This window comes from Chaetura pelagica, unplaced genomic scaffold (assembly GCF_000747805.2).
Source record: "Chaetura pelagica isolate M959 unplaced genomic scaffold, ChaPel_1.0 scaffold689, whole genome shotgun sequence".
Lineage (NCBI taxonomy): Eukaryota > Metazoa > Chordata > Aves > Apodiformes > Apodidae > Chaetura > Chaetura pelagica.
The window spans coordinates 131,481-155,196 of record NW_009954635.1 but is presented as its reverse complement, the minus strand read 5'-3'; the positions used below and the strand labels follow the sequence as shown (position 1 = coordinate 155,196).

Here is a 23,716-nt window from a genome sequence, read left to right as displayed (position 1 = left end):
TAACAGAACAGCTAGGCAGCATTATATAGAATAATACTTTATGGAAAACAAAACATTGTTGTATGATACACAACATATAGATGATAGAATAGACACAATAGAAATCCAGATGGTTGGGGGGCTTCACAGCTACAAGTTGCTGTGTGACTGCTCTGACGTGCTCAGCTGCTTTGAAGGAGGTGGGAAGAGGAGGAGGCAACTGGAGACCAGATAGTCTAAGAAAACCTGGAGCAAGGGTAGCTTCTTGTCCTGCAGCAGGATGTCTTTATTAAGTAATACTTAATAACACTGTAGCTGGAAGCAGGATTCTGAGTATTACAGGGAGGCTGGATTCTGGAGTGTAGTGGCTGTCCAAAAATGTTAACTGAAAACTAAACTTTTCATCCTGTCTTTAAGTAGACTCTGGGTTGGCAAGGCCACTGAAGGAAGTCACCCTGCCAACCTGTGCTGCTCCCTCTCCTTGGGAACCTGAATTAGTAAAGCAGATTAAGGCTTCACTATGCTGTGTGTGTGCTGCTGCTGCTGGCAGGAGAGGAGCAGGAGCACAGAGCTGGGAAGGAAGGTCTCAGCCATGGGGGGTGAGACAGCATCTTCTAGCCGTGGTGCAGGCTTACATTGACCCAGTGAAGGAGGGAGCAGAAGGCAGCTCTAGGGCTGGTGTTTGTCCTCTTACACTGTGGTCACACTGGAATCAGGGAGAGCTTCAATGCTCAGAGCTTGTCACAAGCGTGACCTCATGGTTCTCCTCATTACCTGTTTATGGACAGGAGACTGGAGGTTTAGGATCCAAAATATGAATCCGAGTAGTGGAAGTTCACATGGTGAAGAAACAAGCAGAAATACGACTGGAGGTTTAGGATCCAAAATATGAATCCAAGTAGTGGAAGTTCACATGGTGAAGAAACCAAGCAGAAATACTCTTCATCAGGTCATCACCTTGCCTTGGCATTTTGGAGGTTCTACAACTAGGTGCAGATTGATGCCCATCTGTGGGAGGAACCCGGGTGGTGTTATGCTCAAAACCTGGTTAATGGGCAAATGCACCTTCTCTATAAAACCACCACATTAAAAAAAAGAAAAACGAAGCTACAAAGCAGCTCAGGAAATGTTCAGAGAGATCAAGCCTGGCAAGCCTCAGTCCTGAGGCCTTGCAGACTGATGGCCTGTTACTGCCAATGTTGTGTCAGTACCTGAGCTCCTAGGGACAACTCGTGGTACTCACAGCTCATTGCTGTTCCCCTTCTCTTTAAAGCATGAAGCAAAGATCAAATCCCTCACAGACTACATGCAAAATATGGAGCAGAAGAGAAGGCAGCTGGAAGAGTCACAGGACTCTCTCAATGAGGAACTTGCCAAGTTACGTGCTCAAGGTACAACACTGGGTCTTGTGGTCATCATTGTTTTTACCAACTGTAGCTTAGAAAATACAGCATTGGCTGAAGCATTGTGAGTAGTCCTACAACATGTTATTGTCTGCTCAGTATTTTGCAGTGAAGACATAAAATTGTGATTCACAATGTTTCACAGATTGCACTTCCTTGTGGCACATTGCACTTGAGATCAAACCAGAAGCATCCCTTTCAGCCAAGTCCTTTCACTAGATACAGAGAAACTTCATTTTCCAAAAGCAGAGAGTTCAAAGGGACAAGAAAGATTGTGATATGTGGGGATAGAAGGAGAAACGGGTAGGTTGGAAAGGGGTTGGGTGGGCTGAAAACAATGTGGGCTGGTAGTAAAGGAAGAAGGAGCTTGGGCAGTGTGGTCACAGCTTGGGTCCTGCACGCCATGGCTGTTTCTGCCTCTCCAAAGCTGTCTCCCCTGATCCCTGCAAAAAGAAGAACTGGTTGGGGTTTTTTAAGTGGCTGGACAGAGCTCATCCTGAAACTGTGTGGTTAATTCTCAACTGTCTCCAACTTGAAACAGAGAAAATGCACGAGGTCAGTTTCAAGGATAAAGAGAAGGAGCATCTCACCCGGCTTCAGGATGCGGAGGAGATGAAGGTAGGATGGTGTGTGACAGTTTTAGAGGGCCTTTCTCAGTGAGATAGTTTGTGAAGCTGATAATGAGGGTGTCATTTTGTCTTCCTATATACAGTGTGTGCTTTTAGAAAACACTTTCCAGCCGCTATCAGAATTGCCAGCTTCTGTTAGAAAACCTGATCTCATGTAACTGTAAATCTGAAATTAGAGAACTTAAGTTTTGTGGTTGTTGACCAGATTAAGGGAAAAAAGTGAGTTGTAGCCTGAACATCTGAGGTGAGTGCATCTTCTGAGACCTGTTTGTGAGCTGAGCCAACCTCGAGGAGTAGAGAGGTTCAGGGCGCTGTCTTGGCTGAACTGGACATGCCTGGGTTCCTCAAATCACACAGATGGGAAACTGAAATATAAGGGCATATTGAGAGTTGAGAACAGTTTTGGTGTATATGATTGAAAAATGGTATTGATCCATCTCTGTGTTACTCTTAATTTTGCACCAGTGGAACTCTGCTGAAAGTCAATTTGCTAAGTAGTGAGTTGGGAAACTGGAGTTAATGTCATTTAGGTACTAAAATTGTATTAAAAAAGAAGCCAGACCACTTTCCCAAATTGTTTGGCAGGAGTTCTGTCTATCTCCTAGAAAAAAATAATGAAATATGAACCATTTTCTGGTGTTTTCTTCCTCCTTTGGCACGCAGAGAAGAAATATGAGGCAACAATGTGCAGGTTGTGTTGCTGATGGAGCTGCTAATTGCATAAAAGGAAAAATATTCTTTTACAAGGATAGTGGTAGAGATTTGTCAGCTTCAGGACTTTTACCTCCTTTCTAAAAAGTTGAAGTGATTAAAACACACGTGCAGTTGCTCTCTGCAGTTGGAGGAAGAAATGCATCTAAAGAGATGCACTGAGTATTTCTGACTGCTTGGGATATACTTAAATAGCAGGGCTGTGGATAAACAGTTCTCAGAGGGGGGGATGTTTTGGGTTTTACTTCTGTCACGGGTAGAGCTGCAGACATATTTTCTTGATGAATAAACAGGTGAATGAATAGGGGACTGGTAAAAGCAGTGCCATTCTTGGCACTTGGTGTGCTAGGAGCCTGTCTTTCCCATGCAGTAGGTTTTGGAAAGAAATGAGGAGAAGTTGGCATACATCTGTTGCTAAAACCTGTCGAAATTAAATGCTTGGGTAAGTAGATGCACAGTTGTGTAATCATAGAAAGATCTCCCAGGCAGATTCCTGAATTAACCTGGTCTGATAAGCTTCACTCAAATCCAGAAGGAGAGGCTGGTGTAGCTGCCACGTAAGGAAGCTGAGCTGTGTGTTCTGTGCTTTGTTTCCTGTGCTGCTCTGGGTTCTCACTCTGCAGAAGGCGCTGGAGCAGCAGATGGAGAGTCACAGGGAAGCCCACCAGAAGCAGCTGTCCAGGCTGAGGGATGAAATTGAAGAGAAGCAGAAAATAATTGATGAAATCAGAGAGTATGTTCACTCGCTCCATCACCTTCTCTGTTCCTGTCCTGTTCTGTGACACTCTGGGATGGCTGGGGGTTGCTTCTGTTAGTTTTAACTGAGGTCTACACATTTTGGTGTCTTACAGAAGGTGGTGTCCTTACATGCAACACCCAACCCTCTGATTATTTTGCATGGTGGGTTATAGAGCCTAGGTCTTTACTGGGGAGCTTTAACTAGTCCATAAGAAGTATAATGTTACACCAGCAGGTCAGTAGGTAAGAGAAAAAGGTTTTGAGGAACAGCTGCCAGTCCTACCATAGAGTTTCTGCAAGTCTGGGTGACTTGGACATGTACCATTTTCACATCCTTAACATTTCCTCCTGACACAGCAACATAACTCTGTTAGATACTCCAGCACTTGAAAACCAGAGTTCTTTGCTCCTGTTCTCTTCTTTTTGTCAGTGTGCATAAAATCTTGGCAAGCCTGATGCAGTGTCCAGTGTCTCATCATATTTATTGTGTGGCTAAAGACTATTAATAGGGAAATGTAAAATATGAGGAAGTGGGGCATAAAGATTGCAAGAACAGGTTGTGTCCTTTAAAATAAAAGAAGCAAGGCACTGAGTTAAATTTTCCAATATTTTAAAATATTGTCCTTCAGTTTCTTTATGCTTAATATATTTCAGAATTTTTCAGTAGAGAGTTACAGTTTCACTTTCTCTGTCTGACCCCATTTTGTTCATAGGGATTTACCCACCCTTGTTTGTGGGATTCAGGACTACAGCTCTGGAACCCTCAGCACAAGAAAAGCATGGAGCTGTTGGAGAGGGTCCAGAGAAGGACCATGGAGATGAGCCAAGGGCTGGAGCAGCTCTGCTCTGGAGCCAGGCTGGGAGAGTTGGGGTGTTCAGCCTGGAGAAGAGAAGGTTCCAGGGAGACCTTAGAGCAGCTTCCAGTGCCTGAAGGGGCTCCAGGAAAGCTGGGGAGGGGCTTTTCACTAGAGAAGGTAGTGATAGGACAAGGAGTAGTGGTTTTAACTGAAAGCGGGGAGATTTAGGTTGGGCATCAGGAATAAATTGTTCACCATGAGGGCAGGAAGGCACTGGAACAGGTTGCCCAGGGAGGTTGTGGAAGCCCCATCCCTGGAGGTGTTCAGGGACAGGTTGGATGAGGCTTGTGGAGCCTGGTCTGGTGGTAGGTGTCCCTGCCCATGACAGGGGAGTTGGACCCTGAGGATTTTTAAGGTCCCTTCCAACCTTCACCATTCTATGATTCTATTCTGACTTTTCTTTTCACATTCCAGTATGAATCAGAAGCTGCAACTGGAGCAAGAGAAACTAAGTGCTGATTATGATAAATTAAAAACTGAGGACCAGGAAAGAGAAATGAAACTGGAAAAGCTCATGTAAGTCAACAGTTTTCTCATCTGCTCTCCTTGAATAGAGTGTCTCTTAATGTGTCCCCAGGAAATGTGTTGAGATGTTCACACTGAACATACCATTTCAGTAACAAAGCCAACAAGCAATACTAATAAATGATTACCAATTTCTTTGTATTTTTATATCATAGGTTTTTAGTAGTGGATTTGCTACTTGTATGAAAGAAGTTAGGGGTTTGGGGTGGGTTTTTTGGTCTGGTTTTGGTTTTTTAAGTAATAAATCAGATTTAAGTAATAAATCAGATCTGAGTACCAGCCTTTCCTAGAAGTGAGAGAGAAAGTAGTGGATTTGCTACTTGTATGAAAGAAGTTGGGGGTTTGGGGTGGGTTTTTTGGTTGGTTTTTGGTTTTTTAAGTAATAAATCAGATGTCTGAGTAACAGCCTTTCCTAGAAGTGAGAGAGAAGAACTTCATGAGTGGACACAAAAAATGGAGGTGGTGGCTCAGCCATTCCATGTGAGAAAGCTGCATATCTGGGACAGTCAGAAGCATAATTACAGATGCAAAAAGATGTATGATTTGCTTGCATCTGCAGCTGTCTCACTCAAACTGCATGTTGATTTGATTCTCTTCTGTCTTACTTGACTGCAGCAGTTTTGATTTGTGTTTAATGTTGTGCTCTTTCTAGATTGCTTAATGATAAAAGGGAACAAGCAAGAGAAGATCTTAAGGGGCTGGAGGAAACAGTGGTATGTCTGAATTACACTTCACTGAGCTTTTTCCTTCTAGGTCTTAATCACTGATGTTCTACTGAAACACTTTTATCTGTGTCCAGGAAAATGTCCAGTTTGTATCATAATAGCCTACATTTGTGCATTTTGCCAAATCATGACATTGAATCTTAAAATTTAAGATTAGCTGTTGCCACTGTTGCTTCCTATGAGCCATCTCTCACTGTTAAGACTACTGATACTCTTTCATTGAGCTTGTTCCTTTAAATCACCTAAAATAATCCTGCAATAACCCACGTACTGAACAGTGTAGCTGCAGTTTGGTGGGACACACATCCTGCAGCTTGACCAGGGTAGCAGCTTGCAGAGAGATGTGATGCTGTGCATGCAGTGCTAAAAATGCAATCTGGGGTGGATTGCTTCAGGCTTGAAGCTGTTGCTCTACACATTTGTTGGAAGCTACATTTATGGCTGTCTGTAAAACATGCAAGTGTTCCCCAAGATCTCAGAGGCTGCTCAAAACCAGAGCTGGTTCAGGAGCATCATACAGTGATTTTTGCTGGTGTTAACATGGTTACTAACTCAAACCCAAGATTTTCTCCTCTGTGTTATGCTTTGAAAATTAAGCTTCTGGTGGCCACAGGATCAGTTGGAGTTCATGACTGAATCTGAGCAATTTGGGTCCTTTCAGCTTTGGCTCCTGATGGCTCCCCAGACATAAGCCTTATTGAAATAAACTGATGTGAGGGGCAGATTTAGCCACCCTTTCAGATATGAACTGTACTCCTCAGATACTTGCATATAGACCTGGTTTTCCCTGTACACTGAAACCAGTAAGGCAGCTGGAAATCAGAATTAGGCAGAATGATGCCACCAGCTTGCAGAAACCAACTTGTAACTGTTTGAGTAAACATCTTTCAACTATCTTACATTAACATTTATTTTACTTTGTTAGAATTTTAATATTTACTGTAGCAGGAATTAAAAGTCAAGCACAGGGAATGACAGGAAAACAGGAGCCATTGAAATCCAAACAGTGGCTCATTCCTGCCCATTGGTATGAAGAGGCAACAGGCAGGAACGTCACTATAAATAAATCACAACAAAGCCATATTAACTCAAATCTGAGCAGGATTTTTCCACCAGAATATCTACTCTTTCTTACTGGTTTATTACTGATTACTTACTGATTTTACTTACTGATTATTTTTCTTTTATGACTGATTGCAGGCAAGAGAACTTCAGACTCTTCACAACCTGCGCAGGCTCTTTGTGCAAGATCTCACCACCCGCGTTAAAAAAGTGAGACTGAACTCTCTGAAACCAAAGTCTTCTCCTTTTTGCACTGGTGCATGTTGTTACAAAATGGTTTGTTACTGTTACTGAAAAAGACAGTGAGATTAAAACTGTTCTGATGTTTATTAGGCTTTATTTGATTCTGATCTCTTGGTGGTTAAGTGAGATGAACTGATCCAATTCAGTACAGGTACAAAATCCTCAAAGGTGGTGTTAATGGGTACTAGAAATGATTCAATACAACCTGCACTGAGTTATGTTACACTGAATGCTTCTTTCTTATGGCTTTGTGACTAGTCAGCCTTTTCCTGGCAAAATTATTTTTTGGCAAAAATTAAGGTATTTTTAACTATTGAAGAAGAGTCAGGGCTGCATAAAATAGTCAGAGGCTTCACAAGGCTTGTCAGTCCTTTAGAGTAGTTTTGGGAAGAGTTTTTATACTCTTTTTTTGAAGGTTGAAAACCCATATTACCTAAAAATGTGTCCCAGGAGTGGAAAAAAGAGGGAAAAGGGGGTTTCCCCACCAAAATCTATTATTTTCCTATTCAGGATCCCCACCATAATTTTTTTTGTGTAGTGGGGAATGTGGCTCTTAAATATCATATGAACAGGTAAAATAAATTCTCTTTAATCTGGGGCTCTGGAAGACTTTTCTGCCTTTGGGCAGCTGACATTGACAAAAGGCCTGAGCTTTCTCTGGAGCTTCTGCCTGGCTTTGCTAATTGCTGCAACTCTCTGTGCAGAGCGTTGAACTCGACAGCGACGACGGAGGTGGAAGTGCTGCACAGAAGCAGAAAATTTCCTTTCTTGAGAACAACCTGGAACAGCTTACAAAGGTTCACAAACAGGTAGGGGCTCTCCTTACTGCCTTCTCACCTTCCTTCCAGTGCCTAGTTGCTATCAAATAAAAATATATTGTCTTTTTCATTGATCAATAGTAATCACTTCTGACGATTCAGCTGTGGGAAAAACCTTACCTGTATCACTTAGGATTACAAATTACCTCTTTGACAAAAAATATATACTTTTTATGTTTAAAAAGATGATTTTTGAAGGTAACACGTACTATCTGAGGAAATGGTACCTGTAGTTCTCAAGTAAAATTCTTGGCATTAGGAGTTGATATTACAGCTGCTTTTCCCACTACCCGTTCCTCATTAATGTGTTGAATTAAAATGCATTTTCCTGTGAAAATCAACTCCAGCAGTTTTGGCAAGGCTGGTCATGCTTGTCACTGCATTGGTGTAATGCATAAAAACTAGAGTCAGGTGTTTGTGATTGGTGTGCTGGTAGCTGGTTTCTAGATGGGTTGTGTATCCCCACTTTTGACTCCTGCTCTGAAGCTGCTCAGAGGTGCCCTTGGAGGTGGCTGGGGTGTGGTCAACCAGCAGCATAAGAAAGCAAAGCAAAAGAGGTTTTCTCTGCAGCTTAAGGGCTGGTGTGGTAGGCAGCATTTTGGGTAGTTGTCACGGAAGGAGCCTCACCCTCTGCTTACTGGAAGTGTGCACATATCAACGGGGTGCGTGTCTGTAATGGCAGCACCTCGTTGGATAAAACTGGGTCATTTCTGCCCATAAGTGTGCGTCCACCTTCCTGGCAGGTGTTCCTGGGCTCTGCCCCACTGTTCAGGTGCTGAGCACAAAGCAGTACAGATGCTTGGGATTTCATTTTTGAACACAACACTGTCTGGTGTTTTGCTGAATCTGTTTGCAGTGAGACAAAACCTTTTCTGGGATTTGCTTGATTTATTCCTGTAGAAGTGCCAAAAAAAAGCAAGCAGTGCTGGACTGTGACAAATGCCCACTGAGGTTCAGTGTTTTGACATTCCCAGTAAACAGATGGCTTAAAGACCTAGTTTCCAAATGGGGACATCAGGACACGTTAGGAATGATTTTCCTTACACCATTTTGCCCTTTTTGCGCTCAGTTCACACATTTTTATTGCTCTCATTAGTGTGTATTTACTCAAAACCATCTAGGAGTCCATGTCCCATCAGAAGCTTAAAGGGAAAAATTATGTTGGACTTGACCTGAGAGTTCTATCATCCTGCTCTTCTTTTATATCCTAACTATTGAGTAGAACAAGGGTTCAACACTTGCAGAAAAAGCACATTGTGACAATTTGGTGGGTTTTTTTTCAACTTTGTGTCTCTTCTGGCACAAAGCCTGGACCAGCAGGTATAAAACATTCTGATTGTCAAACAAGTGGATGTTGGTACGTGCTGTTTCTTTATTGAATTGTTAATATGGCAGTTAAACCACTTTCTTCCCTTTGGTCCAGAAAAAGGAGAATCTGTCCTTTGGAACACTTTTCTGTTTATTTCTCTCCATGGTATAATCTGTTCATTAGCAATTGCACTGGGTTTTCTAATTGTTTGCTTCATTTTTATTCAATATATGAAAAAAATCAATCCTTGCTCTTGGCTATTGTTGTATGAGAAGCAGGAGGTTATTCTGGTAATCAATAAATCTCTCAGATCAGCTTTTTACAGGCTTTTCTGAAGAAACCTGTTCCTTTCACTCATAGCCCGCAAGGTGTGAAGAGGAATCGGGGAGGTGATTCCTGCCTCTCCTTGTGAGAGGACCTTCCCCATGGCTTCTCACAGGCTGTTCTTGAAACCTCTTGCAGTTGGTACGTGATAATGCAGATCTTCGTTGTGAGCTTCCTAAGCTGGAAAAACGGCTTCGAGCTACGGCAGAGAGAGTTAAGGCCCTGGAGAGTGCACTGAAGGAGGCCAAGGAGAACGCCATGCGGGACCGCAAGCGCTACCAGCAGGAGGTAGATCGCATTAAGGAGGCTGTGAGAGCCAAAAACATGGCCCGGAGAGCACACTCTGCTCAAATTGGTAAGGACATGGAGCTAAAGGGTTAGGGCTTGCTCACATGCTTCATGGTTGGTCTGTTTGCTCGTGTTGATGAAGTGGAGGGAGCTTGGAAAGCAGCGGGCCTGGGCAAACCGCGGGGGCTGCTTCTCCTCTGCTGCTCAGGAGTCATCAAAGACTTCACTTTCTAATAGAATCTGCCCCACCTGAAGTTTAAAGCTCCTCTGCTATTTAACTCAGCAAATAAAGGGCATAATGGGTCTTGCGTGCCCTTCTAGTGACCTGAAAACTTGTCTCTTTAAATTAGTCTCTCACTTTCTTCCTTCCCCCTTCTCCTTTGGCTTTTGTTCTTTCTTTGCCTTTCTGGACCTTGTCCCTTCCTCCCTTTTTCTGTGGTAACTCCTCCCTGTGATTTAATTTGAACTGTGTAGAGTCAAAAAAGCTTCCTGTATAATTCAGACGCTTGCTGTGCCTGGGTGGTGCAGTCTGAACATGTGCATACAAGCAAATGGTGTTTCAGATGGGGCAGATCCTGCAATTACTTGCTGGAATCTCTCAAGTAGAAGGATAATGTTTTGGATGGTGATGCTAATACTGGTGTCTTAAGAGGCAATTAGGCAGCACACAGTGTCTCCTGCTGCATGCTGCTCTATTGGAAAGTCACTGGAGAGCTTTGTCTCATGGTCTGGTGGGACGTGTCCCTGCCCATGCAAGGGGGTTGGAACTAGATGATCTTTGAGGTCCTTTCCACCCCAAACCATTCTGTGATTCTATAATCTTCTGCAGGTGGGACATGTAAAGTACATCACTGACCACCAAGTGGTCGTGACTTCCCTCTGTCATACGGCCAGTCTATAACCTTTGCTGAGATGAGGGGGGTGCAGGGGGTGGTTAAACAGCCCTGTCTCAAACCTGAAACGGGTGTGTGGCTGTTGGCTGAGGTACGGGAATGCCGTGTCCCCAGAGGTTACAGACCATGGGGTCTGCAGGAGAGTAGAAAGTGAGGTAGAAAACCTTGTGTGAAAGCTCAATGTCTTTTTGCTTTCCTGCTCTTGCTCTGCAGCCAAGCCCATCCGCCCTGGCCACTACCCAGCATCTTCTCCAACAGCTGTCCATGCCATCCGCGGGGGAGGCATCTCCAACTCCAGCTACTATCACAGCACCAAATAGACGAGAAGTAAGAGCAAAGCAACTCACTCATCTCTTCTTTCACTCATCACCCACTTTTCTTTCAGACTTGCTTTCAGAAAACCCACAGTGTTTTTCTTCTAGTTTTAGTAGGACTCATTTCCTGGTAATTTAACTGTGAAAAGCAGGAGTGGAAGTGAGGGAGTGCCTGGTTAGAATGCTCTGCAAGCTGCAATAGGAGTTTTGATTTTAATGACTTATCACTTTAAATTTCCTAAAACAACCAAAATCTGTACTGAAATTCACACACATGGAGGTGTGAAACTCATGTAGGAAAAACAGAGTTCCAGTGGTTCCCTCTGCCATTACAATGTTCTGTTTCTGTAAATGAATATGTTTTCATGTTGTGATGTTCCAGCCTGGGACAGGAGTGTAGAGCAGCTCTAAGTGGCAGCAGCACAGAGCTCTCCACGTTGGTGTCACAATTTGGCAAAGTTTGCTTTTGCTTCTTTTGCTCTGCATTCATACCCAGCTCTCTTCAGAAACAAACAAACAAAAGTAAATGTTTTACTTTCATTGCAAGGGCTTCGGGGTTTCTTCTAAGCAAAAAATCTCATCCTGGAAAGATGAGCAGCCTATTCCATGAGGCTGCCTGATGTATCTCACCCTCCCATTTATTTCTGCAAATGCTTGTTACATCTGAGGTATTTAATATCTGCTGGTATTTTAGGTGCTGAGTAGGATGAGTAGGATGGTAGTGAGTGGCTGTGAAAAATCAGTAAAAGGAAAAATGGCTTCATCCTGGCTCAGATCAGGACAACTACTAAGTTCTCCCTCCAAGTTTGCCTTTTTTTCCCCTCCTGAGGATTAATTCTGTCTCACAGCTCTCTTCTGATAGAATGTGGTTTCCTTCAGGCACTCAGCATTCTTGGGTGTCTTTTTCTCTCTCTCTCTTTTTTCTTCTTTCCTGGCAAATGTTTCATGTCATGCATGCATACAAACCACGCATCACGTGGCACTCAAGCTGTTAGTGTGCTGTGCAGATTGTTTCTGTTCATTGTGTTTTCCATGAGCCCTGTAGCTGCAAGGAACATTATTTATTTATTTATTTTTCTGTGGGTGAATTAGTGCACTAACTCTTTGTTAGAGTTTTTTTTTTGTGCATTAGTTCATTCTGAACTGAGATTGGCTTTTCCCCCTCACAAGTGAGAGAGCCTCTGTTGAGCTGCTTGATTGCATTCCCACCTCTGAGGAACAGCAAAGGGAGATGACTGGGATTCAGAGGCATGTCAAATATTTCCAAACATGTATCATAACTGCTGCTCTGCAGGAAAAGAAGCTGCTGCCTCAGCTGGGTGAGCCTTTAATATACTTTATAGACCTCAGAGCACCTTCCAGTACCTGGGCTCCAGGAAAGCTGGGGAGGGGCTTTTCATTGGAGAGGGCAGTGATAGGAAAAGGGATAATGGTTTTAAACTGAAAGAGGGGAGATTTAGGTTGGAAATCAGGAAGAAATTCTTCACCATGAGGGCAGGAAGGCATTGGAACAGGTTGCCCAGGGAAGCTGTGGCTGCCCCATCCCTGGGGGTGTTGAAGGGCAGGTTGGATGAGGCTTGTGCAGCCTGGGCTGGTGGGAGATGTCCCTGCCCATGGCAGGGGGTTGGATCCTGAGGATCTTTAAGGTCCCTTCCAGCCTTCACCATTCTATGATTCTGTACCATCTGATACAAAACTGCCAGCCCCAAGCAGGCCACACATACAAGTACGTATCAAGTGACAACTGTAGATTAATAAAAATTATTAACAAAAGAAATACACTTAAAACTAGATGAGTATATAACAAGATCAGAATTTGGAAGTCAACAGAAAGCAATCGGATGGTACAGGATACCTCTCAAATGCTTTAGATGCTGAGTTTATAGTTTTGAGGTGGTGGAAGGCAAGACAATTCAGGCCATGCTGATCACTACTTCAGAGAACTGTATTTTAGGCTTTAAAATTGTTTTTTAAATCAGTCAAGTTCTAGATTTTTTGCACTCTGGAAGAGGTCTTGCAGCTGTAGTAAACTAAGGCTGGGCAGTGATTACAGAAGGTCAGTTCTCTTCATTTTTGGGCCTTCAGTTAAGAAGAGTATTGGCAAATTGCAACTATTTGGTTGCCAAAGGATTTGGGAAGTATCAGAGTAACCTGAATTCTGAGCTTGTTGGATGAAGGCCTGAGTGTGTTAGTAAAGGTGCTACCTGTGCAGGGAAAATTCTCCACAGATTATTTCCATAACGTCATTGGGACATTCCTGTGCTCTGTAGAACTAATCCATACTTTGGAATGCTGCAGTTCTACACAGCTAGACTGAGAACAGAAGTTGAGTTTCTCTTCATATAACAGCAGTGAAAGGAAGGTGGGGTTCCTATATAAATGTTTGCTGTGAAGTAACACACTCTATCTCTGGAATGAAAATTTTATACCAGGATGAGGGGCAATTTATCTTCCCTTCATTCATCATCCCCAGTAAAGATAATAGACACTTATTGCTGTTAGACTGGGGAGCAATTATGATTTATTAAGCCAGCAGCCTATCCTGCAGGAACAGCCAGGATGGCTTTTGCTGGTTTTTTGAAGTTTATTGGTGAAATTTCTTCTGCAGAGCTGAGCCAGCCTTTGAGGCTCATCAGGACAGAGTTCAGACTTCCCCCAGTTGGGACCGTGTTGCTTGGGTGCAACGTGCGTGATGCAAGGAGATGATTTCTACCCCAGGAATTGTGGCATTTGATTCATAACAGTAGCAGATGGGAGAGGAAATAAAATGTGGGTGTTCAGAAAATATGGTCCTGAAATTGCAGGTTGCCAGTAGCTGGCTGAAACAGGAGACCTGGTAGGCCAAGGAGTGTCTGCAGATCACTACAAGATAATTCCTCACCCTGTCTACATTGCAGACAGGGCAGGTTGGATGGGGCTTGGAGCAGCCTGGGCTGCTGGGAGGTGTCCCTGCCCATGGCAGGGGGTTGGATCCTGAGGATCTTTAAGGTCCCTTCCAGCCTTCACCATTCTATGATTCTGTACCATCTGCTACAAAACTGCCAGCCCCAAGCAGGCCACACATACAAGTACGTATCAAGTGACAACTGTAGATTAATAAAAATTATTAACAAAAGAAATACACTTAAAACTAGATGAGTATATAACAAGATCAGAATTTGGAAGTCAACAGAAAGCAATCGGATGGTACAGGATACCTCTCAAATGCTTTAGATGCTGAGTTTATAGTTTTGAGGTGGTGGAAGGCAAGACAATTCAGGCCATGCTGATCACTACTTCAGAGAACTGTATTTTAGGCTTTAAAATTGTTTTTTAAATCAGTCAAGTTCTAGATTTTTTGCACTCTGGAAGAGGTCTTGCAGCTGTAGTAAACTAAGGCTGGGCAGTGATTACAGAAGGTCAGTTCTCTTCATTTTTGGGCCTTCAGTTAAGAAGAGTATTGGCAAATTGCAACTATTTGGTTGCCAAAGGATTTGGGAAGTATCAGAGTAACCTGAATTCTGAGCTTGTTGGATGAAGGCCTGAGTGTGTTAGTAAAGGTGCTACCTGTGCAGGGAAAATTCTCCACAGATTATTTCCATAACGTCATTGGGACATTCCTGTGCTCTGTAGAACTAATCCATACTTTGGAATGCTGCAGTTCTACACAGCTAGACTGAGAACAGAAGTTGAGTTTCTCTTCATATAACAGCAGTGAAAGGAAGGTGGGGTTCCTATATAAATGTTTGCTGTCAAGTAACACACTCTATCTCTGGAATGAAAATTTTATACCAGGATGAGGGGCAATTTATCTTCCCTTCATTCATCATCCCCAGTAAAGATAATAGACACTTATTGCTGTTAGACTGGGGAGCAATTATGATTTATTAAGCCAGCAGCCTATCCTGCAGGAACAGCCAGGATGGCTTTTGCTGGTTTTTTGAAGTTTATTGGTGAAATTTCTTCTGCAGAGCTGAGCCAGCCTTTGAGGCTCATCAGGACAGAGTTCAGACTTCCCCCAGTTGGGACCGTGTTGCTTGGGTGCAACGGGCGTGATGCAAGGAGATGATTTCTACCCCAGGAATTGTGGCATTTGATTCATAACAGTAGCAGATGGGAGAGGAAATAAAATGTGGGTGTTCAGAAAATGTGGTCCTGAAATTGCAGATTGCCAGTAGCTGGCTGAAACAGGAGACCTGGTAGGCCAAGGAGTGTCTGCAGATCACTACAAGATAATTCCTCACCCTGTCTACATTGCAGACATTTTGGAAACATAAGGTGAATGTTAGGGGGTTTCAAATAATACCTGGAATTAAAAAGGGAAAAGCTACAGTATGTATTTCACTTCAGATAGGACCAAAAACCAACCAAAAACGAAATTGTTTTTGCTCTCTGTCATGCTGCCCCACAAAGTTTAGGTCAGAAACTGCACCAAATTATTGAAGTCACTGTACAACCTGGTTTCATACTTTTTTTTTTTTTCCTAAATAATTAAAAAAACCCCAACGTATAGTAATAATTATAAGTTTTAGGAATGGGAATAAGCATTAAAGGTGGTGTCTGAGCACGACTTGAATGTCCCTTGCAGTGTGCTAAGTTAGTTACTGCCAGATTGAAATGAGTAATGGGGGAAAGGCATTAACTGGTTGTCATCTACGCTGATGACCTGGGATGTGATTTTTAGTATTATAATGCCATTCTAATGAGCTACGTTCACTGAAAGGACACAATATCTTAAGTTCTGTAACTCCAGCTGCCCAAGATGGTTCAGTAGTCAACCTCTCCTCAATTTTAGTTCTTTTTATCACGTCCTGAATTCCTTAGGTCCAATGGACCTTGAGTCTTCTTGCCAAGTTAGTGATGTACGTGGAACACCCTTAAAACATCTTGATTAATTGTTTCTTCTAGGCTTAGTTATTTCAGGATGTCCTTCCCCAGTGCTCATTGTGGTACTAATCATGTGCCTTTCTGAATCCAGTTATTCACTTGTACATAGAGTGCACCTTACACAAAATAATCACATCGTTCTACATTTCTGAGTTATTTTCCAGTGCTGGGATCTGTGTTTGTGAAACACGCTGAGCAAACAGACTCTTGTCTGGGTGTCCCTTATCCTGAAGTCTCTGGTATGTTCCCAGCACCTCCCCATCCTAGAGCAAGATGAATAACTATGTTTAATCTAGTCAGACCATGGCTAATCTTGCCAGTGAGATGCATAAAGTAATAACCATCTTGATTTCCTCTAAGGTGTTAATAAGGACAGCAATTAGGAGCTAACTACAATTCCCACCATTAATTTAGGGGTGAATTTAAAAACACTGATGCATCAATATTCATATATTAACTTATAACTTGATATGGACGAGGTTTTTTAAAATAACTATGCAAGAAAATGCTTAATTGAAGAAAACCCATCTCTGTCAGGCTCATTAGCTAACTTAAAAATATTCTAGGCACATTCAGTTACTTGTGTGGTGGTTTCCATCTGTCTAATGTAGGGGTGGGCAAAGTTCAAACCTAAGAGTTTTTAAAAGTTTGTTTTTCAAATGTTTTATAATCAACTTTAAATCACCTTTGTACGTGGTAACGTGCCTTGACCTTTGCTTCTGGATGGAATTACCATTACATTAGTGAGAAAGATGCCTGTATAATATGCATCTATGTTATATTAGATAGAATATTTTTATAACATTACCAGGATATTATATAAAATATTTATATTTTTATATCTTTCTGGAAGCACAAATTTTTATATGTGTATGTGTGTATATATATATACAAAAGGAATATGCAGAAAGCACCTCTCTGTCAGGAGACATGTAAAACAGAAAGATTATTCAGGATTTGTATTTTTTCAGCCTTTCATTTTATAATTAGTTTTCAAACTCAACTACAATTTCTGTATTTTTTGGTATGATTTGTGCATGTGTGTGCTCTTCAGCATATCCAAGTGTTGATCAGTGAAAAGGAAAACCCCATTGAAAGAACAGAGAGATAAAAGAGGGGGAAAAAAAGACCTTTAGCTAGTGGTTAAGGATGTATTTAGGGAAGATATAAGGCTCTGGTGCAGGTGGCAAAGAATGAATTTTGTCAAGAGAATTGTTTCGTTACGACTGTGACAGTTTGTGGGCTGGAAAGACCGAGCTGACAGAATTCCTCTGCAGGGCTGAGTAACTGAAACCCTGATTTCCTGAGCTGTTGCAGTTATGCTTCACCTGAGTCTCATCTGGTCCCTGTGACGTGGCTCTTTGGTCACCATGTGGCTCTTTGGTCACCATGTGTCCCCTTTCTGTTGCATATCTCCTCTCTGATCTCCAGCAGCCACTAATTATCGCTACCTCTCTCGCTCTCTTTCAACAGGTCAATTCCACTTAGCATGTTAAGGACTGTCATTAAGTCACTAGTTTCTTTTTCCCCCCTTCTTCAACCTGATCCACATCCTTCATCCTGCGCTTCCTACAGCCGTCGGCAACGCACCGGTCCCAGGTATTTTGAGCTTCGTAGGATCTCCACGTGTACAGAAGTGTTTGGCTCAACTCTTCTACAGATACTTGTACAATGTATTCAACATAACCACCTAAGTAAGGATAGGAAGTCTGCCACTCAGAATCTCACTGACTGCTTTCCACCCCTTGGCGCTGGTTAGGTTGGGGCTTCTACACTCAGATTGATGCTCCTTCGAAGTCCTCTCTTGCATCAGTAAATCCCGACTTCTGGCATCAAAGAGTTAATTATTCAATGACCAAGTGCCATCAAAGGCAGGTGATTGTGCTCTGTCATGACTGATTTACTGTATAATATACATATTATTTTATATTTTTAGGGGATGAAAATGTGCTGCTATGTGGTTTAATTTTACTGCTTACATTTTCAGAAGTAAATTTCCCCAAAGAACCATTTGTAATATCCTGATAAAATCTTTGGACTGTATAAAATAACCTTTATTGCAGTACCTGGTAAAGATCAAACGGGATGCAGAGAAATCTGTAAGTATAGCTCTAGGTTTTGAAGTTTGGTAGTTCCATGAATATATCTGTGTGACCTGATCTTAAAATGATGAACTGATCTGCTCGTAGTTCTCCCTTGGGTGGTGGTGGGTTTTCCTGGGGTGTGATGGCTAGCCATGTGTTTGTAAGCGTTGTTCTCAATGAAGTTTTGGAGGCTTTCAGAATGCTGTGGAAATCTTGTCTTGGAAAAGCTGACAAAGCATCACCCACCCCCTTTCCCCTTCCCACATGCCTTTGGCAAGCCCCAGTCTGTTCCCACCAGAATTCGGATGCCGGAGCGAACAGTCCCCAACCGGAACAGACACTACCTTGAAAGAAACAAAGAAATCCCTCAAACTCTAGACTTTACCTTAAAAAATATTATATAGGGAGTCCGAAAGGAGGTGAGAGCTGTACACTCGAGCTGTCCTTTGCAGGCCAAATTTGGGAACACATTTGTTAGGAGGTGAAGAGCATATTGCAAGGGGGAAGGAACGTCTTTAGCAGTTTCAATACGCGAGTCGTCCCACGGCTGGTTCGCTCGGGCGCAGGGAGCAAGGATTGCTTGCCTTTCTTGGATCTCTCTCGTGTGCCAGACAGAAAATTTCCATCTTCTCAGCAAGGGGGCACTGGAACCATTCCGGGAAGGTTCCTCTGGCAGGGAGAACGTGCTGCTCTTCATGCCACAAACATCTCCTCCTGGTCCAGATGTGCAGAGTGTGCGACAATGTCCGAACGACGCATGGATTCTAGGAAGGTCACGGCCCAGCATAGCCCTCTAGTCTTGTTTTGCAGATGTGTGCTCTTATTTAATTTGAGATTGGTTTTTTTACTATCATTTCTGAATGTGTTTGTTGGTAGACAAAGAGCTATTTGGTTAATGTGGAGTGTTTTGAAAGATTGTGAATTGACTTTAGGTTTTGTTTTTTTTTTCTACTGAAATTATTGAGGTTGTTGCAAAGTAAGTTGGACTTAATTTAACTTTTTTTTTTAATGTTGCACTATTTTGGGGAGCATTTTGCTAAAAATATTTAACAAAGTGGCAATTTTTGCATGTATTTAATTTATTTTGTATTTTCCAAAGTTTTATATTTTCTTTCTTCATGTGCATGTGCACTGCCAGAAAAATGAACTGTGAACTCGCCATATGCAATATTTAATAAAGCTACTGATTCAGAACTACTCTGTGCTATCTTATCAGCTGTTCAGAGCTGAAGTTTCTACTATGAACTAACGATCCTCTTGTTTTGGTTCTAAAGCAGCTGTTTTGGAAAAGACACCAAACTTAACTGCTGTCAGAGGTTTTATATTGTAGCAAAGCTTTTGTTCTGTCTCTCAAATTCCAAGTCCAGTATGGACGTATATGGTAGCTGCAGCATTAGCTTTAAAAGAAACCTGTACTAAGTTCCTCACAACATCAGCAATAGTTCTGGATGGCAGTTCAGACAGTTTTCTTCAGCTGGAGTAATAAGTTGGCTTTGACATCTCTTCATTGTGCTAGTGCTGATCAGCCAGTCAGTTCACCTAGCTCCAACAGTGTGAGTTTCTCCGAGTTAACTTTTACATCCAGACTGTCGGAGGGCTTTCTGTGACTGCAGGAAAGATGCCTTGGGCTGAAATCCTCAGAAAGAAGTACAGAAGATACTTACTCGATTGGAAACGACAAAATTCTGTCCATTGAACGTATGCTGCTTATAGGTGGGTTCTTGTTTTGTAGGCCTGTTTCAATGAGGCAACTTCAGTCTGTATTGCGTGTTGTATATTCAACTTTTGTACCATTTTTAAGTCTTACACGTTTTATATATAGAAACTAAAACCACCCACCTGCTCTGCAGAGATCAAAACCTGTCCTCCTGCTGTTTCCACCACTTGATGCTGTTTCGCTTCCGTTGCTCTTTGAACGTTGTGTTCTGTTTATTCAAGGCTGATTTTAAAGTTGGGAGTCGTGTAGCGCAAATGGAATTTCACATCTAAAATGTGGTGCATGGGACAGCTTTTGGTGGAAGTACTATTCACAAATGGAAAACGTACTTCAGATGGAACTAAAGTGCATACTGGGTTTTTTTCTGGTAATTAAAAAGTATTTTCTGCTCACTCGAGCTTCTCTTAATGTTACGTTCAAATATCTTGTGTTTGTCCTTGAGTTCATGTTTCATTGACTCGTTTTCTTGAAAGCAAGGAAAGTTTTTAACCTGGAAAGAGCTTGACTGATGCATTTTTAAGTTTGTATTTAACTCAACAAGGGTGAGAACGGATTATCCTGAATATACTGAAAACAAAACAAGGTCACAAAAAACGTGACTGCAGTAATTTCTGCCAATCAGGGAACCTTTTGAGCAACTTTTAGTTTTTGTTTTACAAAGCCTAATGGACTGAGACGCACATTTGCCTGGAATTTTGGTAAATAAGGCTTGGAAGTATAAGGAATCAAGAATTTTAAGATTAATTATCTTCATGTTAATAAATGGGTATTTAAACCAAACGGTCATGCCGGGCCAAAAAAGGAAAAGGCCTGGTGGAATTTCCCTTATTGGAGGAGAAAGACTTTGTGTAATGATGAATGAAGTAGCATCTCCATTGGAGAAAGACTTTGTGTCATGACGAATGAAGTAACACCTCCATTGAAACTGGAAGGAATAGAACAAATAAATCAGCAGGATAATCTTAGTCCACCCTTGCTTGGATTTCCGTCTTCACTGTGCCTGTACAAACTGCCAAGTGCACTGGAGAGCATCCGCTGTGCAGGATGGAACACTGCTCCACCAGTTCCTCTCTCGCTCTCACAACCTTGTCCATGGAAACACTTTTTGTTGTGGGAGAACCACGGGGGTTGAGGCATTCTGTAGAATTATACCTGTCTAGTTTGTAAAGTGTGTAACGTGTACTGCAGATGTGTATTCTCTGGGCTCTATGTATCTTTACAGTAGTGTTCAATTTAGGAAAAAAAAAATAAATTGTGGACACGTTTTGCTGGTAACAAGGGGAAATTTTTTTTTGCCATTGCATCAAACGATGCTGAAATGTATTAAACTCTTGATAGCAGATCTGAACCCTCCTTCCCCCATCCCGTGGAGATAAGTCTTTTATCTTCGTTCTAAAACTCTTATCAGAGATGGATGGATACACTGGCAGACTGCATGATGTATCATTCGAAAACTGTTACCCTGGACAATAAAACTCAACTGAACTTTGTGGTGTGCATGTTGTGTGACACGTCTGTGCAGCAGCTCTGTCACAGCTCTGCCCACGCCCTGGAGCAGGGACCTGGGCAGGGGCTCTCCACGTGGAGTGGCTGCTGGAACCCACCCCTGAGGACACCGGATTTCAGCTTTTCCTCTAAATGTGTAGAAAGTAAACAGAAGGCTTGGCTTATGAACCATTTTGCTGGGAAATGAACACAGGGGGGGTTATTTAATTTATATAAATACCTGCATCTTCTCTACCACCTCTCCATGGAAATCTTCCTTCTCCCTGCTGATTTTCAGTAGCCTAGAGGATGACAGAGAGACTCTTCCACTTACCTCTGCATGCATTTCCATTTTTATGGGAAAGTTACACACCTTAATATACAGCATAAGGGAGTAAAAGCTCCTGTGTCCCTGCCACCTCCCTCAAGTCATACATGGGAGCTTGATAAATAGCATTCTTTTCAGTAATTATTGCTCTGATCATTTCTCAATTGCATTGTTACTTTGCTGCTCAGCAGTGCAGATTTCTGGCTCTCCAGAATTTCGATAGAAATCGATTGCTCTAGTTTTGCTGCTGAGCAGATTCCTCAGGAGGATTATGTGAGAGGCTGGTGAAGGGACTAGAGGGAAAGTCTTACAGGGATGGGCTGAGGGAGCTGGGGTTGGTTAGCTCGAGGAGGCTCAGGGGGGAACTTCTCGCTCCCTACAAGCCCCTGTTCAGCTGGGGTTGGGCTCTTTTTCCAGGCAACCAGCAACAAGACAAGAGGGCCTGGGCTGAAGCTGCTCCAGGGGAGGGTTAGGCTGGATATCAGGAAGCACTTCCTCATGGAAAGGGTGATCAGACCTGCCCAGGGAAGAAGAGGTGGAGGCACCGTCCCTGGAGGTGCTCAGGGAAAGGCTGGAGGTGGCACTTGGTGCCCTGGTCTGGAGATGTGGGGGTGTCAGGTCATGGGCTGGGCTTGGTGGCCTGAAAGGTCTTTTCCAGCCTCAATAATTCTGGGATTCTGTGGTGTGGTTTTCCAGCATTAACAATGTCTGCTCGTGCTGCTTTTGCTCTGGGCCTGCTAGGAACCCAGAAGCCTCTTGCAGCCAGGCTCCATCAGTGTTCCTGGTGCTTTGGCTCTGTTGGGGATGAAGAAGCTTTCCAGTATGTAGATGACTGATACCAGGGAGAGCAGCCTGGGAGCCCCAGACAATCCCACTGTTCCCGCAGGCTGGCACTGCCTTTTCCAGCAGGCAAAACCATGCACCCTTGAAGGTCTCTCAGATACAGCTTGTGCCTGCAGGATGAGCTCAATTACAGAGCAGCCTGCTTGCGAGTGTATCCCTACCATTTCATTCCAGAATGTGGGATTGCATCAGTTAATTAACACTACTGAAACAACGTAAATTACTGTATCCATGTCCAAGATTCAGCTTACACAGGAGTGCAGGTGAAAAGGAAGGACTGGGCTTTGCATCCCTAGAGAAAGTCACTGCAAACCTGTTGCTTTTGGTGAAAACACTTTTTTTTGTTGTTTTTTTTGCTAAAACTTAAAAATCTTCCAGGAGAGCTGAACTCCATGGAGACTGCATTTACCCTAAAATGAGCTTTGGGTTAAGAGCTTTGGGTGTTCACACTTCTACCAGCTCACAGGGACGTGCTGCAGCCCTGCCCCGCAGCCAGGGGCGATGCCCGGGATGCCACCTGCCAAGCCCCAGCGGGTCCGGACGGTGCCAGCTCTGTTCCCCGGGATAACGCCGGCAGCACCTCTTGTTCCTGGATCGCCAGCCTTCCTGCACCAGCCCGGCTTTCTCTTGGACACGAGCCCTTCGCCCTTCGCAGCCTCCTCAGAGCGGATGCCCAGCAGCGCCGTGAAGCTGCTTCACAGCGAGGGGTGGGCAGGCTGAGCTCCTTAGGAGGGCTCCTTGAACCTCACGGAGAGCTCCCAGCTCCTTAGGAGAGCTCCCAGCTCCTTAGGAGGGCTCCCAGCTCCTTAGGAGGGTTCCCAGCTCCTTAGGAGAGCTCCCAGCTCCTTAGGAGGGCTCCCAGCTCCTTAGGAGGGTTCCCAGCTCCTTAGGAGAGCTCCCAGCTCCTTAGGAGGGTTCCCAGCTCCTTAGGAGAGCTCCCAGCTCCTCACACAGAGCTCCCAGCTCCTTAGGAGGACTCCCAGCTCCTTAGGAAGGCTCCCAGCTCCTTAGGAGGGCTTCTTGAACCTCACGGAGAGCTCCCAGCTCTTAGAAAGGCTCCCAGCTCCTTAGGAGAGCTCCCAGCTCCTCACACAGAGCTCCCAGCTCCTTAGGAGGGTTCCCAGCTCCTTAGGAGGGTTCCCAGCTCCTTAGGAGGGTTCCCAGCTCCTTAGGAGGGTTCCCAGCTCCTTAGGAGGGTTCCCAGCTCCTTAGGAGGGTTCCCAGCTCCTTAGGAGGGTTCCCAGCTCCTTAGGAGGGTTCCCAGCTCCTTAGGAGGGTTCCCAGCTCCTTAGGAGGGTTCCCAGCTCCTTAGGAGGGTTCCCAGCTCCTTAGGAGGGTTCCCAGCTCCTTAGGAGGGTTCCCAGCTCCTTAGGAGGGTTCCCAGCTCCTTAGGAGGGTTCCCAGCTCCTTAGGAGGGTTCCCAGCTCCTTAGGAGAGCTCCCAGCTCCTCACACAGAGCTCCCAGCTCCTTAGGAGGACTCCCAGCTCCTTAGGAAGGCTCCCAGCTCTTAGGAAGGCTCCCAGCTCCTCACGCAGAGCTCCCAGCTCCTTAGGAGGGTTCCCAGCTCCTTAGGA

At 43.7% G+C, this 23,716-nt stretch overlaps 1 protein-coding gene across 1 annotated transcript in view; it reads left to right on the top strand.

Moving 5' to 3' along the window:
* KIF5C (kinesin family member 5C) overlaps positions 1–11,113 on the top strand; it is a 46,508-nt gene extending 35,395 nt beyond the window's left edge. Inside the window, exons 18-26 of the mRNA XM_010005596.1 lie at positions 1,253–1,370; positions 1,924–2,000; positions 3,346–3,455; positions 4,732–4,833; positions 5,495–5,555; positions 6,768–6,839; positions 7,577–7,681; positions 9,462–9,678; positions 10,718–11,113. Of these exons, the coding sequence (XP_010003898.1) occupies positions 1,253–1,370; positions 1,924–2,000; positions 3,346–3,455; positions 4,732–4,833; positions 5,495–5,555; positions 6,768–6,839; positions 7,577–7,681; positions 9,462–9,678; positions 10,718–10,824 (969 nt within the window). The 3' untranslated portion in view covers positions 10,825–11,113. The remainder of the gene's footprint in view (positions 1–1,252; positions 1,371–1,923; positions 2,001–3,345; positions 3,456–4,731; positions 4,834–5,494; positions 5,556–6,767; positions 6,840–7,576; positions 7,682–9,461; positions 9,679–10,717) is intronic.
* Positions 11,114–23,716: the final 12,603 nt, after the last annotated feature.